The sequence below is a fragment of the Serinus canaria genome, chromosome 5 (genome assembly GCF_022539315.1).
Source record: "Serinus canaria isolate serCan28SL12 chromosome 5, serCan2020, whole genome shotgun sequence".
In the NCBI taxonomy this organism is placed as follows: Eukaryota; Metazoa; Chordata; class Aves; order Passeriformes; family Fringillidae; genus Serinus; species Serinus canaria.
In genome coordinates, this window is record NC_066319.1 from 31,380,523 (window position 1) to 31,396,324 (window position 15,802).

Here is a 15,802-nt window from a genome sequence, read left to right on the forward strand (position 1 = left end):
AAGTCCATGTGTGTGCTTGTGTGTGTGAGAAAATCTAAACTCATCATTTGTAACTTGTCAGACAACAGCTATAGTGAACAAATTGGAAGATGATGTATTATTCCAGAAGAGATGGCATGCTCACAAAATGGCCTGTAATAGAAAACAGTAAGGGAGGACTATTTGAAATTTTGTCAATTTTTTGAATGAAATGCAAAAACACTTCACAGTGAAAAACATTTCACAGTGAAAAAACAGATATTATTTTCTTTCTATTAATTCTAAGATAGTTAGAACATTTTAAATAAGAATACTGACAACTGTTCTGCATTATCCAAATATATAAAAGAAGACTAAACAGAAAACATTTTGAAAGGATCTCTTAGCTGACAAATAAAAAATCAGAGAAATGCAGGGCTCTCATTCCCAGTTCCAGGTCCCAAGGCAGCCAATGGGTGCTTTACTACTGCTTTCAGTCCTGGAAGTCATTCCTTGGCTCCAGTAACAGGAAGGAGACCCATTCTCTCAGGGTGTGTGTAGATCATGCACACGCAGGGCTGCTTCAGTGACCCTGGGGCAGGCTCGGGGCCGGCGGGGTCGCAGCCTGCGGGACGGACAGACATCCCGCGTGTGCCAGCCCCGGGACGGACGGACAGACAGACACCCCGGGTGTGCCGGCCCCGGGCCGGACAGACAGACGGACAGCCAGCCAGGCCGCTGCGGTGCGGAGGCTGCGCTGCCCCGGCCAGCCTGCCCGCCGCGCCGTGCGCCGCTGCCGAGCCGCTCCCCGCTTCTGGCACAGACGCACCCTGAGTGAGCTGTAAAGGCGCATGGATGGGAGCCAAGGTATCTTAAATATTGACTCATGGTCTGGGTTGGAGATCAGGGCAGACAGTTTCATTCCTCTTGGCACAATGAAAGTCTCTAAAATAAGGGTGAATCTCATCTGTACAGAATAACTTTTTTCAGGGCCAGCTTAAAAATGAACTCCCTTGGGAACATGATGTTCTCATAAATCTCAGAATCTTCTACTCTGAGATGAAGATGATTTCTTCCACCTTCTCCAGCATCATACAGCAAAACAGGATATGCACATATTCTTAAAAAAAAAGATTAAAGAGAAGCCCATCTGAAACACTAAAATACCAATTTTCCCAACAGTTCTTGTCCTGGGGCATAGAATGAAAAAACCCCTCATTTCTGCTCACAGGTTGCAAAGTGCTGAAAGACAGGATGACGTACAGTGAAGACAGAGGTACAAAGGGTATGGCTGAATTACCTGTTTTTCCAATAGGGCAGGGATTGGGAGGGTCAGGATATCCTTGATCTTCACTGAAGTCCTTTGGTACATTATCTCCTGTCAGCTCAGCCACGATGTTTGGGATATTGCCATAAGGACCCAAGTGCTGGAGACCCTCATGTGCACCACCTAGCAAAGATAATTTGTGCACAGATGTTTCACCAGATTAAAGTGTAAGTACTTTAGCTGGTGCAAGTAATCTACACTTCAATTTAAAATATAATATCTCTCTCTCTATATATAATTGTTTTAGAGACAAATCCAAGCTTAGATTTCAAGCATCTCTTTTAGAAACATAACCATGTGACCTAAATACAGTAACTTAGACAATTAAAAAGGAAACTAGGAAACAAAATCGGCCACATATTATTAGTCTTATGGTTGTTTTTTTCCTTAACTATGAAAATTTTAAGCAAGAAAACGCAAAGAAATAGACACCATGAAACCTAATACATCTAAAGCACAATCATCTTCAGTCACTCAGATTATTAATGTTCATCATGGCAACTAACAATAGAAGATATAGCAAGACAGCATCATGGCAGGAAGACAATGTTATAATGCTGTAGAAATAAATACTACCTGCACAGCCTGGAAATACATTAATAAATTAAGTCCCAAGAGGGCTTAGGATATTAAGTTCCTTAGGAACCCAGGGTATTCTAGCGAATTTGGTTGTGTACACCTAGAAAAAATATTTTTAAATGAAACCAAATTCTTAAATGTAAATTTGCATTTTCTATTGTAATGATGAAAAATGGTGAAGAGTCCATGTTGTTGATGGGAATTCTTGTTCACATGTACCTCCACAGCAGCCAGTGTGTTACAAAGCATCCCAGGCAGTGACTTCACACTTTGACATACAAGTTTACCTTTTCCCTGTGGGACCCAGAGCAGCACCACTGCAGGGTTACAGCAGCAGGGTGCAGCAGGTTTTGTAACCCAGTGGCAGAGGACACATTGATGGGCCTGCTGTGCTTGGACAACTGCACCCAACAATGCCCCTGCTTTGCTGGAGCCACCTCCCACACACCTCAGCTGGGTGCCCTGCCTTTGACAAGTAGGGTCTTCCACTAAAGATTTTGGAACCAAGCTTAGGCCACGCTCTCTCTCTGTGCCTCTCTACAAATAATTATCTGTCCCAGATCTTTTCTGCATGCCTTACTGGCCAAAGGCATCCACAGGCTAAACCCCAGCTGCTTGTGGAGTTTTTTAAATACTATTGTACACTATTCTTTTGAATTTCAGACATAATACGTTAGTTTCAAGCATGTTCTTTCTCCCTGACAAAGACAGCCACCACACACACTGCAGAAATGGAGATGGTTGGGTGACATCAAAGTAATATTTTTTTAAGCCCTATATAATGAGGGATAACAACATACAGTCAACATATAAATTCTACAAACAATGAATTGAGAGAAAAAGGAATTTAACAATTGGAAAATATGAGTTAAAGAGTGAATGCAGACACAACAGCTTGGGTAAATAGCTTGGTAAACAGCTTGGTAAAATCACCATAATATCACCAAATAGTCTTATTTAAAATGTATTTATTTTTCATAGATCCAGAAGATGTGAATAAAGCCTCTGAATGTGAAAGTTGCTCCAAAAGAATCATTCAAGTACTCCCATCTCAAATTACAAATAAATATTACCAGCCTAAATCATCTTTTATACAGCCAAACATTGTGAGCTAACTTAATCACTTGCAAAAATTGCTAACAGAAGGCACTCAAATACAAAATTCAAATTTTATATTCATTTCTACATTTAGAAATGGCAGTTGAGGCAAATTTTGCAAACTGATTTTGCAAATGACCAGTTGGATGTTGACATTTTAGTAAAGCAAATTAGTCTATAAGCACATATATTTCCATTTTATTTGCACAATGGAGTAAAATCTAATCAGTGTGCTAATTTTCCCCCTCAAGTACAAGTCTCCTTTTCTGTAATGCAGTGTTGCAGAGAAGATTTACAGATATGTAAAAAACCATAAAACTACCCCTATAAAAAAATGCATCTCTGTTATATGGGAATTTGGCTTGTAGCTGACCACAAGACCTGGTACTAAAACCAGACCAGCACTATCCCCACTGTGAGCTTTATTGTACCTTTAGTCCATAGCCCACACAAAGATCACACTCGTAATGCAATAATGCTACGGTGATGAGGTTAAAAAAAATTATAAAATACATTTAATCTAATGTATATAATGTCTAATATATAGCATAAAATACTTCTTTTGTCCTGAGTCCCTTCACATGAAGGTTGATTACAGATATGTACTTAAAAGCACCAGGTTGGCTATGACTCTGCTGTAAACTACAGAACCACATAATCAATACGTGTTTGAACATCCTGTACACAGTGGGGTTCACTATGGGACAAGCCATCAGATAGAAGCCTATCTGTGCTTGCATGTGGTGCAGACCTCTTGGCACCAAAGCTCCATCCATAAAGAAAACAGAGATACTTAGCAGGCTCCAGAGTGCTATATATACAAGTAAGTTTAAACCAACTGCCAAGAACTCCCTTGACTGAGTACAAACCAATCTTTTTATATTAATATAAAGGATTGTTTCCTTTAGGTATAAATGTCCAGGATCATTTGAGGGTTTTTCCTTTCTTTCCCAAAGAGCTGCAGACAATAGCACCTGCTCTGGTGCCATTATTTAACACACTTGAGTGATTTAATAGCATCAGCAAAGCTCATTCCTTATAAACTCTGATAAATCGTGCACTCAGCCAAGACTACAATAATAAAAATGAAATGCTAGGAATATACCAAGTTAGGGTACTATGTACAGTATCTTTCATTAGTTGCATTAGTTTTGGTATTATAACATTGCTGATTTCAAGAAACATATTTGGATTAAATACACTGTGGCTACCAAGTCAAAATATTGAGATACAAACATATACAGGCAGCTACAAAAATAGCAGAAGATCAGTTTCTTGAATCTTGAGGCAGTGCCTGAAAGAAAAAGACAAGGTAACTCAATGCTAAGAAACTTCTCATAATTTCCCATCCTATCCAAAGGAATCATGAGAGACATCATTGTTAAATTATTCAAACTTGGACTACCAAAAATCCAGAGAAGTACAGACAATAACCTGGTACTGAAAAGGATGAGCTAGATAAATCTATGCCTTTTTCCATGTCTCCTTACTTATATGAACAGGCTTTTCTGTGCCACATACTAGCAAAGAAAACACTCCAAAACAATCAGCTCCCTTTCATGTGCAGGATTTTTGTGAGCATTTATTATTAGGTATTTCACATTCCTACAGGATAAACTAGAGGTTTAGATCTCTTGGGCTAAGATCAGCATTGTCCTAAGTAAGCTTTGAATTTCGTTTAAAATATATGCATATACGTAGTCATCTAGCACTAGTCGTGAACTGCTGCAGGGTGGTTAACAAAAAAAAAAAAAAAGAACAATGCCTCCCATCATTATTATAATTATGGAAAAGTATTTTATCAGCTGATTTCAGTTAGAGATTTTTGGAATGATGAAAAGCCTAAAGTGAATACATTTCAGCTCATTTCTTTGTAAGAGCAATACTGTCCCACCCTTGCAGACAACATAACCACTCCATTCTTGGAGGACAAAAGAAAAAAAGGAAAATAAACATGAAGAGCAACTAATTTCTTGCAGGTATTGAATATTTCCCTGATCAAATACATCCAATGGAAATGCAGTTAGTCCCCTGAAGTTTTAGCTGCTGCTACCTATCTATTGGTAGTGCAAAGCACAGTGAGAACAAATTTGTGGAGAGCAATCCTCCATGTCAAACACAGGCAGTGCTGTCCCCCAGAAGAGTCAGTTTAAGAAAGTCAATGAAAATGGATTTTCAAAAGTGAAATATTTTTGCAGAGCATTTAAAGAGAAACAAGAGGACAGCCTCTCAGACTCATTGAAACCACTTCCCATGTCACAGTGAATATAGAGTTTCCCCAATCACAAATTCAGAAAAGAGGCAGTCTGGCCAATCTTAGCATGGAGATACGAAATAGGAAATATCATGCTTCCCAGTGCTCTTGAATGTTAAACTGGGACACCATCCACGAACTTCCTTCTTCTTTTCTTTTATTATCTGCAGGACCATCCATCATGTAAACTCCCAAAACATCCTGAATGCAGAAAATGCATTTACATTTTCCTTACCCCTTCTAACACTTCAAAGGGCTTTAATGCCCCAGTGCTGTAATTAGAATTCTGCTAGCTTCATCCTAGAGAGTCCTATCCTGCTTGCTGAAATTGATTAAGCAAAGGAAGTGAGAAGAACAGAAAAAATTATAAATGATCACATTTTGTCTATTCCACAGAAGCTGCTAAATAAGAGAATAGGGAAGGAGAAAAAGCAAAGGAGAACAAAGAATGGAAAAATGCAAACCTAGCCAACTTCCTTAACCATTCAAGAGCATGCCCTGAGAAACACAAAAACACTGCAGCTATACATGCTCAGGCATTCCAGACTTGGCTTGTCTTCTCCTTAATGACACAAAGTTTCTTAAAACTATAAAGACTAATTTTCTATTTCTCTGCAGAGGGGCAGTTTTTTCTAAAGCCTTAAGCACACACATCATACAATTACTGACCTTGCTTTCAGCAAAGAATTCAGTTTTATCCAATGTTTTAATTATAAACAGTACAGATATTTAAGATGTTAAAGGCTCTTGTTGTGAAATAGTTAGGACCAAAATAATGCCCATGCCTCTCACAACAAATTTATAACAGTAGCTTATATGCCATTATTATTCAAGTTGTATACACAACAAAAAAATCCAGCAGCCACTTGCTGACAAAGCAAAAAAAGAGAAAACTGTTATGCCTGCCTTGGTTGAACAGTCCTCTGATGGACTATAATAACTTGTCCTTCAGCTGAGCAGTGGCTTTTGCACTTCACCACGTGAATAAGCTGACACACAGTGTCACACACAGTGTCACACACAGTGTCACACACAGTGCACACCGACAGGGGCCCCTCTGCCACCCTGCCTTGCAGCCACCACACCCCAGCAGAGTGAAAAAAAGGAAACAAAGCCAGCAAACTGCACCCTCCTGGCACTGGCACAGAACAGCCTGGCCACTGACCACATGTGCAGCACGTGGTTCTGGGAAACACAGCAGCAAAAGGGAAACAGTGACCTCCTTTATCCCATGAGGGATGGGACATTATTTCAATGCTAGAAATGTCAATGTGCCAGTGAAAGACTGTAACACTTTATTCACTGGCACTTTATTCACTTGACACCAGCTGCTCCAGAAGTCCAAATGCTCCATCAGTGTCAACACATGCAGAGAAAATGAGTCTTTTCTGAAGCTTGGATGCACCAGAAACATCCAGAACATCCATGGTTTTGTCTCTACTACACCACTGAACTTCACAACATTTTCATGTTCACTTCCCCACTCCCATTCATTCCATTCCATTTCCCATGCAGATGGCTCAAAGCCCCAGCTGGTTCAAGAGCAAGTTTAAAACCTTGCCATGCCTGTCTGCCAGCTGCTACAAGGCAGATTTCCCAACTGCCCCAAGCATCCTCCCTCCTTGTGAGCATTCCCAGTGCAGAGCTGGAAGGCTTCAGCCTCTGCCTGGTGAGCCAGTTTAGCTCAGAACCCCAAAAGCAGAGGCCTTGCCATGCAAAGCCACCCCAGTCAGGATGAGGCTTCTTTTGCACTTGGATAAAAGCACTGGCACACAACAAAGATGCAAGAGAGCGGGGAGATGAAGAGTCCTGGCAGGTAAGACCAGGCCCAGTGCTGCTCTTTGGTGCTGCAAAAGGGGCTCAGATCAGCCAGCCTGAGGTACTGAAGCACCCCAAGGGGAAGAACCAGCTTCTGCAGCTGACAACATTCTTCTTCTCATTCATCCCTGCTGCTGAGCACACACACCATGGCAAGCACAGGGAGAAGAGCTCTGGAAACCTTTGGAGAGTGCCAGAGATCCTATTTCCTGGCACAACACCAAAATCAAGAAGAGTAAGAGACTCCTCTTCTCTAGATTTCTAAAGTATCTCTTCATAGAATCAAATAAACTTAGAAGTATTTTCTTACTGCAAGTTAATTTAAAATTCAGGTGGGAGCATGGGAAATGCAGCTGATTTTGAGAAAAAATGAAGAAGGGTATAAATCCTGGCAATGCTCACAGAATATGTAGAGTTTGAAGGGACCCACAGGGATCATCTAGTCCAACTCCTCTCTCTGCACAGCACCATCCCCAGGAGTCACACCCTGTGCCCAAGTGCACTGTTCAGAAGCTTCTGGAGCTCTCTCAGGTTTGGGGCTGTGACCCCTTCTCTGGGGAGCCTGTTCCAGTGCCCAAACACCTTCTGGGTGAAGAACCTTTCCCTAATATCCAACCTACTGACAATTACCATTCCCTTGGGCCCTGTCACTGCTCACCACAGAGAAGAGATCAGTGCCTGTCCCTCCTCTTCTCCTCATGAGGAAGCTGTAACTGCAAGGAGCTCTCCCTCAGTCTCCTCATGAGAGACAAGCAGAGAAAAAAAGTCTTTAAAAACAAGAGCTCATCATAATTTGGCCAGCCTTCAGTGAGAGACTTTTTAAACTACTTTGGGACCACATTCCAATGGTAGCTGGAATTTATAGATTCATATTAAATTTCTCTATACCTTTCTAGTAGAAAATACGGTTACTACTAAGCACCAGACAATACAGAAGCTATCATATTCCCTGTCCTCTTCAGGTTTCTTACCTCTCCTACTGGATTTTTCCCTCTACTAACATATGCAAAAAAAAAAAAAAAAAAAGTGGCTACAAATCCCATTCTAATTGATTAATTACCTTTAGGTAGATGACAAGCTACTTAACTCTAAATCCCTCCAGACCTGCCATCTTTCCTTCCCAGAAGCTGCTTGAATGGGACTCATTCTCCTTTGGTGGCATCTTTTGAAGATGACTTTATGAATAGCAGCAGTAGTCTGTACACATCACAGGGGTTAGTAGGAGGTTTTATGAGTTGGAGTAATTTCATCTTCTTGGTTCCTCAGCAGAGCTATGTGATGCCTGCACACTCTGCTGCAATCACAAGAGGAGGATGCTTCAAGAAGAGGTTTCAAAGCCTCAAATCTAACTGGGTTCCTCAGTCAGATCCACCTGCAAATAACAGAGATCTAGAGAGAAACAGGGATTAATACTCTTTTCTTCTTTTGTCCTCCACTGACTGATTTCTCTGACAAGCACACTAGATTTGAGAATTTCCCCTGCATGTTCCCAGCCACACTAAGAACACAGGAGTAGCACCTGTACCCCTCCTGCAGCTCTGGGGCATGGAGGAAGGGCAGCTCCCAAAGCTCACTCGTGGCAGAGCTCATAGTGGTACCACCCACTGCCTTTGCTGGGTCCTGCCCTTGCTCCTCAAGAGGGAAAGTTGGGAAACACCTTGAGGTGACCTGGTGTGACCTCCATGCAGCAGCACAAACACCAGCCTGGCTTTCTTAGTCACTGCTGGTCATGGCTTATAAATTCATATGGAATCAAGGATATTACAGGCCAAATTTCAAAGATTTTTTGTTAATAAAAATAAAATCACACCCGCTCATCATTTTCCTGTTTGTGGAGTTGGAGGTTTATGCACACTTTATGTGCAGTTTTTTCACAGACCTGTGCCATATCACTCAGATAAAGAAAATTCACTGCAAGCCACTGCTGCCATTTGGCACTGTCATTAGCTTTTAAATTCTGAAATTAGCACTCTAAGGCACCTCTCTTATGACAAGCATCACTGCCTGATACTCAAATTCTGGTTACACTTAACACTACAATTTTTTTAATAAAATGCAAAGAAAACAGGTATTTTTAGTTAAATCTATACAAATCTAGATATTTACACATTGCTGTGTAAAAAACTCCAAGTTTGCCACTTCCATTTCTTCTTAAAAATTTGAGATGTCCATATGAAATTTTAAAATATTATTTTAAAATAATAACTCCCTCATTCCAGCACTGCTCCCCCCAGATGCTGGCACAGGCTCTGGCACAGAACACATCAACTGCAGCAAAGAGGGTGCAGCCATCACACTGCTGGCTTTGCTGAGCCCCAGATGTCATACAATTACTACCTGTAGTCACCCAAGGAAGTCCAAATATATTGGGGCATAAGCACAGCACACATTAGCCCAAAGGTGAATGAGTGCAAGGGTCATTTCTGCACTGGTTTCATGAGGGAATTCATCAGCAAAAGAAAAGGTTTTGCAACTTTCTAATACAAAGATTTTACTGTTCTTGTAGGAAACAAGTACCTGTCTTGCAGGATGGGACAGGACAGACTGCAAAGTAATACACTTATTTACTAATAAGAAAACCTTTACTTTTGTTATTAGTGAAATAGCAAACAGGATAGACACCATTAACATGCATGAGTAATCTGCATAATTTTATGGACAGTAGGTTTGTAGAGTGATATTTGTACAGGGACCGTGCTGACAAGCCATTGATTATCGGTTGTTAGTGGACAGATTTGCATAATGTTCCAGACTCTCTTAAATTTTATCATCTCAATCTGACAAACAGTATTACATTTTTCTAAAGCAATAAACATACTCATTTCCTTTCAAAATAATCAAATAAACCCCAGCCTGTTTCCGGTAGCCATGAGGAGTCTCTGTAGGAAAATCAAAAGCCTCCCTGGGAGCCATTGTATTTTTAAAAATCCTTTATACCTGCAAACAATCACGATTTAAGGGGCATGATTTAATGCAGCCACTGAGTTGACAGCATTATGCCTCTTCTGAAGACTTCAGGCTCTGGGCTGCCATGTCACCTTTACCAACAATCATTTTGTTGGGGTGGTTTTAAGACATAAAAACAACTAACTCAAACACAAACAAACAAACCACACAAGAGGCTCTCTGTTGTACTGAATTTATGGTAGGCAATGATATTTGCAAAAGGAAAATGGGACTTCCCATTTCCAATCATGAAGCTGAGTGCTATAAACTGCTCAAGATGAGCTACTGGTGCCCCCATGTGTTGAAGTGAGATTTTTACTGTTGTCCTATGCAGGGTACAATAGCCCTGAAATTTACATTACATGCTTATTCCCTTCCACTCCTCAGAAAAAGCAAAACAACTGAAAACCAAACAATAACAAAAAACAAAAACAGAAACAAAAAACCCTTAAATATTGGCACAAAATTGTAAGCATGCAAGGAAAGAAAAAAAGTGTGGTCTCTTGCTTCATAAATGCTGTACCAGACAGAAAAATAAACCTCAATGTTTTCTGAAATGTGGAATGCATTTCTTTATTTTATTCTTTTGTTCTCTTTTAACATAGATGCTTCTTATCTATAGAAAGCTTGAACATAGCCCAGTAAGGCTTGCATAGTATTTTAGTGACAAGCTGAGCAATAAGTACAGAAACACAGCTATTCATTAAAAATTCCTATTTTGATTTTCTATGTTTTCCAGTCTTTTTATAGGTGCTGCTAAGTGACTCCAGTGTAGCTTTCTGATAAGATGAACTGATGAGGAGAGTGAATATACTGAGAGAAATTAGACTAGTTAATATGAGTTTGTTTCTTTTTGGAATCTGGGGATGTACAGAAAAAGAAATCTGTTAAGTGGCTGGCAAAAAACATCTGTTCCCAAGACACCCCTTTCAGGCACTAAAACCATTTTCTCTTGACTCTCATCGTGCAGGATCTGCTTGGCTCCTGCCACGCTGCTGTGCCATGCACCATGTGCTGGCACAGGGAATCAGGCAGCCAAGTCCCACTGCTGGCACATGCTTGTCCTGTTCCACTTGCCCAGCTGAGCCTGAGCAAAGGAGGAGAGCTCACGCTGCCTCTGCACCTCCCTGAACTTCACAGTCATTCCCCAGTGCATTAAACTTCCTATCAGGAATTTTCTAGACACTACTCCTGTTTTAACAGCCTGACCTGAAGTAACAGTAAATTGACAAATGCAAAGTTAAGGAGAAGATCTTAAAAAAAAAAAAAAAAAAAAAAAAAAAGAGCCATGTGTTTATTGATTTCGACATAAGAAAAGGCAGAAATTTCTTTCAATTAATAAGCTGTATTTTTATTTATCCATCAATAAGAAAGCTGTAATTTTTTTTTTTAAAATCTTTCAACAGGAAAACTATCTGATCACTTCAAAAAGAGAGCATATGCTACTAAATGTATTTTCTGAAGTGTCCTTTTTTTAGTTTTATTTGGTATTGAACATGTTTGTGACTGCACTTTCTACAGCCAACTCAGCCCTAAACTTTTTCTGGAGGGAAGGGATAGGGTGGGTATGAAGGTAAGGATGGGAATGATCGTGTATAGTTCCTTGCAACACATCCACCCTTTGGTCTTTAGCATTTTAAAGTCAAAATAGAATTATTTACACTAGAAAAAATTTAGAAAGCTGAGATGGAAAATGAGCATGATCAGGAAATCTGCTTGTGAACTAACAGCAATAATATTTTTGTTGTGTATTGAATTATTAATCTCTTTTTCATGGAAATAATAATAACATGGAAAATGTTATTATAATAATCACTCAAATTTGCAAACAATTCATGATAATCAGGTTGCTAGAGTAAACTTCTGACATGCATCATGTCATGTTTGTACTATGGCAGCCTAAATTTGTTTCCAAATTCCAAAGCGATAAAAATTAATTTTGCCTGACAGTATGCTGCTTGCAGGTGTACACATACAATGGGTGAATTCTTGTTCTTTTGAAAGTCAGAGGTACCTCTGGAGCTGTGGCTCAGCTGAAGCTGATGGCAGTGACAGCTATCAACACTCCTGCAGGTCTGTGCTGCTGGGGCTATTTCTGACAAAAACCTTTTGTTAAGTAAAACAATTTTCTGTAGGAACATACTAAATTTATTAAGGTCTAATGGATAGAGGGTTGATTTTATGCTGAAATGTAGTATCTAGTCAAAATGAGAAACAAAAGCACCCCAGAGCAGTTAGGTCCTTAATGGTGAGAATGCAGGCATGAAATGAACCTGGTTTTAAAATTTTTACATTGGTCACTGAAACCTGCAGTCTGAAAAGTGGTTGGAAGTGAACTCTTCTGGCAGCTCAGAATTTCTGATAAATCATAAGCCTTTCATACCCAACTTTACTGTCCATTACTTTCAGGCAAAAAAATCCCAGTGAAGACAGAAGAGTAGTTCAGAAGAGCAGCTGGTGAATTACCACTTTGCCATGATGGTATTGATAATGAAAACCCTGTTTTGCTGTGACACAATAATTCTAAAACCTCTTTCTTTCCTTCTCCTTTAGTTTCCCTTTCTATTATCATGTTGAATTTTTTAGGCACTTGCACATGGAATTATTAACCAGTGATAAGAGTGTGAATATGTCATGGCAAATGTCCATTTACCAGTCCATAGGTGAATTCTTCAGAATGTGAAACCTTGTAGTGACATATAAGCTCATTTTTTGAGAATGAAATGCAAGTTTTGATGGATTAGCTATCCTATAATTCATGGTGAAAATTTACAGAATTATATGGAAATTTTTACAAAACCAGAATAAGAAAATATTGTGTGCAATGATGTAAGGCCACATTAACCCTAAAATGCAAACACTTTCTTAGGTAGAAATTTCTATTCAGATAGTTTTAGACAACTATCTGTAGATAGACACATAGAAGAAAAGACAAGAAACCAAAGAAAGTGTAGGAGATTACTACCTGAAAAACTCATCACAGAATACTCTATAGAAAGCAACATTTGATAGAAGGTCTGATTTGCTGGCCTATTTCTACACTGACTGATAATGTTTACCCCACAAGACCGTTTTGCTTTTGCATAAATTTTTTAATAAATGGTTAAATATCCATGGTAGGCTTGGGGGGAAAAAAAAGAGAGTCACCCTCATCTGAGCAAGAGGGCAAAGTTAATTATGATAAAGCTACTGGATTTATCACCTTTCAGTTTTACTCTATAACATACACAGATGGATTTTTTATTAAAAAAAAAAGGAGACAGGAAACATTTGTCCAACCTGCTGTTTGTGGAAGACTGTACAGACAACTGGAAAACCAGCATTACTTCAATATCACAAACACTAGTAAACTTTTGATACTTATATAAAGAGATGCATTGTCTGATTTTGCTACCACTGTAATTAGAAAGTAACATCAAACTGCTGAGATGAAATATTTGCCAGAGATTCAGATTTGCTAATATTTTCTAGATTTCTCTGTTAAAATAGCAACACACTGAAACATTATCCCAATATCCTAAAATTTGAGCCAGATATTTCCAATTATTTACAAAGCCATAAAAGACTGATTCCAAGGAAAACTTACACAGTGGGAGATCAGAGGTCATGGCCAAAAAAAAAAAAAAAATGCTGAGCCCAGAGTATTCATCCCTGCAACATGGTTTTAAGGTGCTACTTGTGGACATAGGGAGAGGAGCACCCCCAGTGTAAAGTTTATCCCTTTATCTCACATGGCACCACAAACACTTGATCTCTTCTGGTTTGCAAATGCTTCTAAAAATCCATGGAATTTGGACTCTACAGATAATATTTGTTTCCTGTGAAAAATAAATGTATACATAATATTCAGGAATAATTCAGCAAACCCATTGCTTTGAGGCATTAGAGATCAGACAATGCCAAGACAACATATTTTTTTCTGCAAAGTCTGTACATTAAAAAAAAAACCCACTACTTCTGCCAAAAAACATTACATCAAGGAAGGTGAAAGATGGATGGTGATTTCAAAACAAAGATCAAGCAACAACATGGTGAAGACAACTATGACTTTAAGTTCAGGATATTCCTTTTGTATCTATAAAAAAAATTAATTATTACCAAAGCATGCTAAAAAATTAATCTTAAAATAGAAATTACTACCTTCAATGCTCTGTGGGCCAACAAGATTTGTAGCCTGATGTGCTGGATATTCTACCCGGGGTCTGGCAATGCCCAATTGCTCCATCACCCCATGGAGGAGCCTCTGAATATCTGCTTCAGTGACCCTGTCAGGTGTCCTAGGGCTGTGGCTAAAAGCTGAAGCCAATCCAAATGCCAGCAGAAATACCATGTTGCAAAGCAGGGTAGATATCATAGCGGCAGCCACTTTCATCCTGTCAAAAAGAAAGGAATTTGATTATAAATTACAGTGGGAGGAAAAAGGTCCTATACCTGTGGTGGAATAACACCTGATCCTACTATTGGACTTTAAAGTTTACTACCACCTGTTCTAGGGGCAGCTGGAACTCCAGCCTGCTGGAAACTGGGTGGGGGGAAGCCAGGGTGGGAATAGGGTGGATATGTTCTTCTCTTCTAAAAGAAATATTAAGCAGAAAACTGCAAAATCAATTTGCTGATTTGCATTTTCCCATAACATTAATTAGCAGTCATTGCAAACAGAATGAATCCACTTTCTCATTTGACAAGAATACATCATCCACTCCACCATCCACCCCTCCACCCCCTCCATGTTTATTATGCTATTTATAAAACTCTGGTCTAAAAGCCAACAACTCTTCATCCAGGAACTGTGTTTTCCAGGCTCTATTTTTGCATTGCCTGGAAAATCAATAATAAGAGACTGCCGAACAACCTGTATGTATTTTGTTTGCACCTTAAGACAAAAGACTCCCGATCTCACATGCACCGTCTTTCCCCCCTGAAGCAAATAGCTTTCATTTGTTTCCTTGAATCCCTTTCACTAAATGGCAGCACAGTACAGTTTAATTAGGAAGAAAAACCAAAAACAAACCAAAACCAACAACAAAAGAAACCCACAACGAGCAAGTCCGCTTACTGTTCTCTGATAGGCTGAATTTTAATCAGAATGCTTGTTTTCTTAAAGCTCCTTTCCCCGTCACATCAGAGCCTAACTAAAATGCATTACTTCCAGTCCTCTGGATAAACAAACCCCGCGAGTTCCCCTTTTATTCCTCAACACACGCACAGCTGCCTGATTTCTTCACGCCGTTTAGAGATGCTCCAGTGCTCCAGCCTCCGGCGCAAGGCACCTGGAAACGTTTTTGAGGCAAAAATGGCTGAAAACCCCCAGTTCTGGGAATATTCCCCGCTACGCCTGTGCGCGGCTCCCCCGCCGCACCACGCTCCTCCCGCAGCCCTCCCGCTCCATCGGCCGCTGCAGCCTCCGCTTCGGGGGGAAAATCTGCTTTTCACAGAGCATCCCCGCTGCCCCGCCGCCCGCACCGCCGCGCCCTGGCAGCCGGGCCGCGGTCCCCTCCCTTCTCCCGGCCCCCCGGGCGGCTCGGTAGCAGCGGGAGCGGCCGGACCGGAGCGCCCCGCTCACCTCCCGCTCCCAGTGCGGCTCTGCGGGGGCGGCGGCTCCGCGGCCGCGCATCCTCCGTGCGCAGCCACGGCCGGGGGGGAGCTGCCCGCCGGGACCCGCCGCCACCGAGCGCCCCTGCGGGGCTTTGTCCCGCAGAGACACAAAGCTCGGGGAGATATTACAAACCTCCCTTTAATTTAACAGTCTAAAAATGAAACGGAAGGGTTTTGATGCATTAATGGTGACAGAAATAAGATATTACATATTCCCGGGAGAGTAT

At 40.5% G+C, this 15,802-nt stretch overlaps 1 protein-coding gene across 4 annotated transcripts in view; it reads right to left on the reverse strand.

The window, feature by feature from the left end:
* Positions 1–15,596, reverse strand: part of SCG5 (secretogranin V) — a 29,204-nt gene extending 13,608 nt beyond the window's left edge. The window contains exons 1-4 of one of the 4 annotated variants that reach the window (XM_030239741.2): positions 15,544–15,562; positions 15,187–15,250; positions 14,121–14,353; positions 1,259–1,408 (exon numbers count right to left, since the gene is read on the reverse strand). In XM_030239741.2, coding sequence (XP_030095601.1) covers positions 1,259–1,408; positions 14,121–14,352 — 382 coding nt within the window. In that variant the 5' untranslated portion in view covers position 14,353; positions 15,187–15,250; positions 15,544–15,562. The other 3 variants (XM_030239742.2, XM_009101956.4, XM_050974948.1) reach the window with 3 other exon arrangements.
* Between the last annotated feature and the right edge of the window lie 206 nt (positions 15,597–15,802).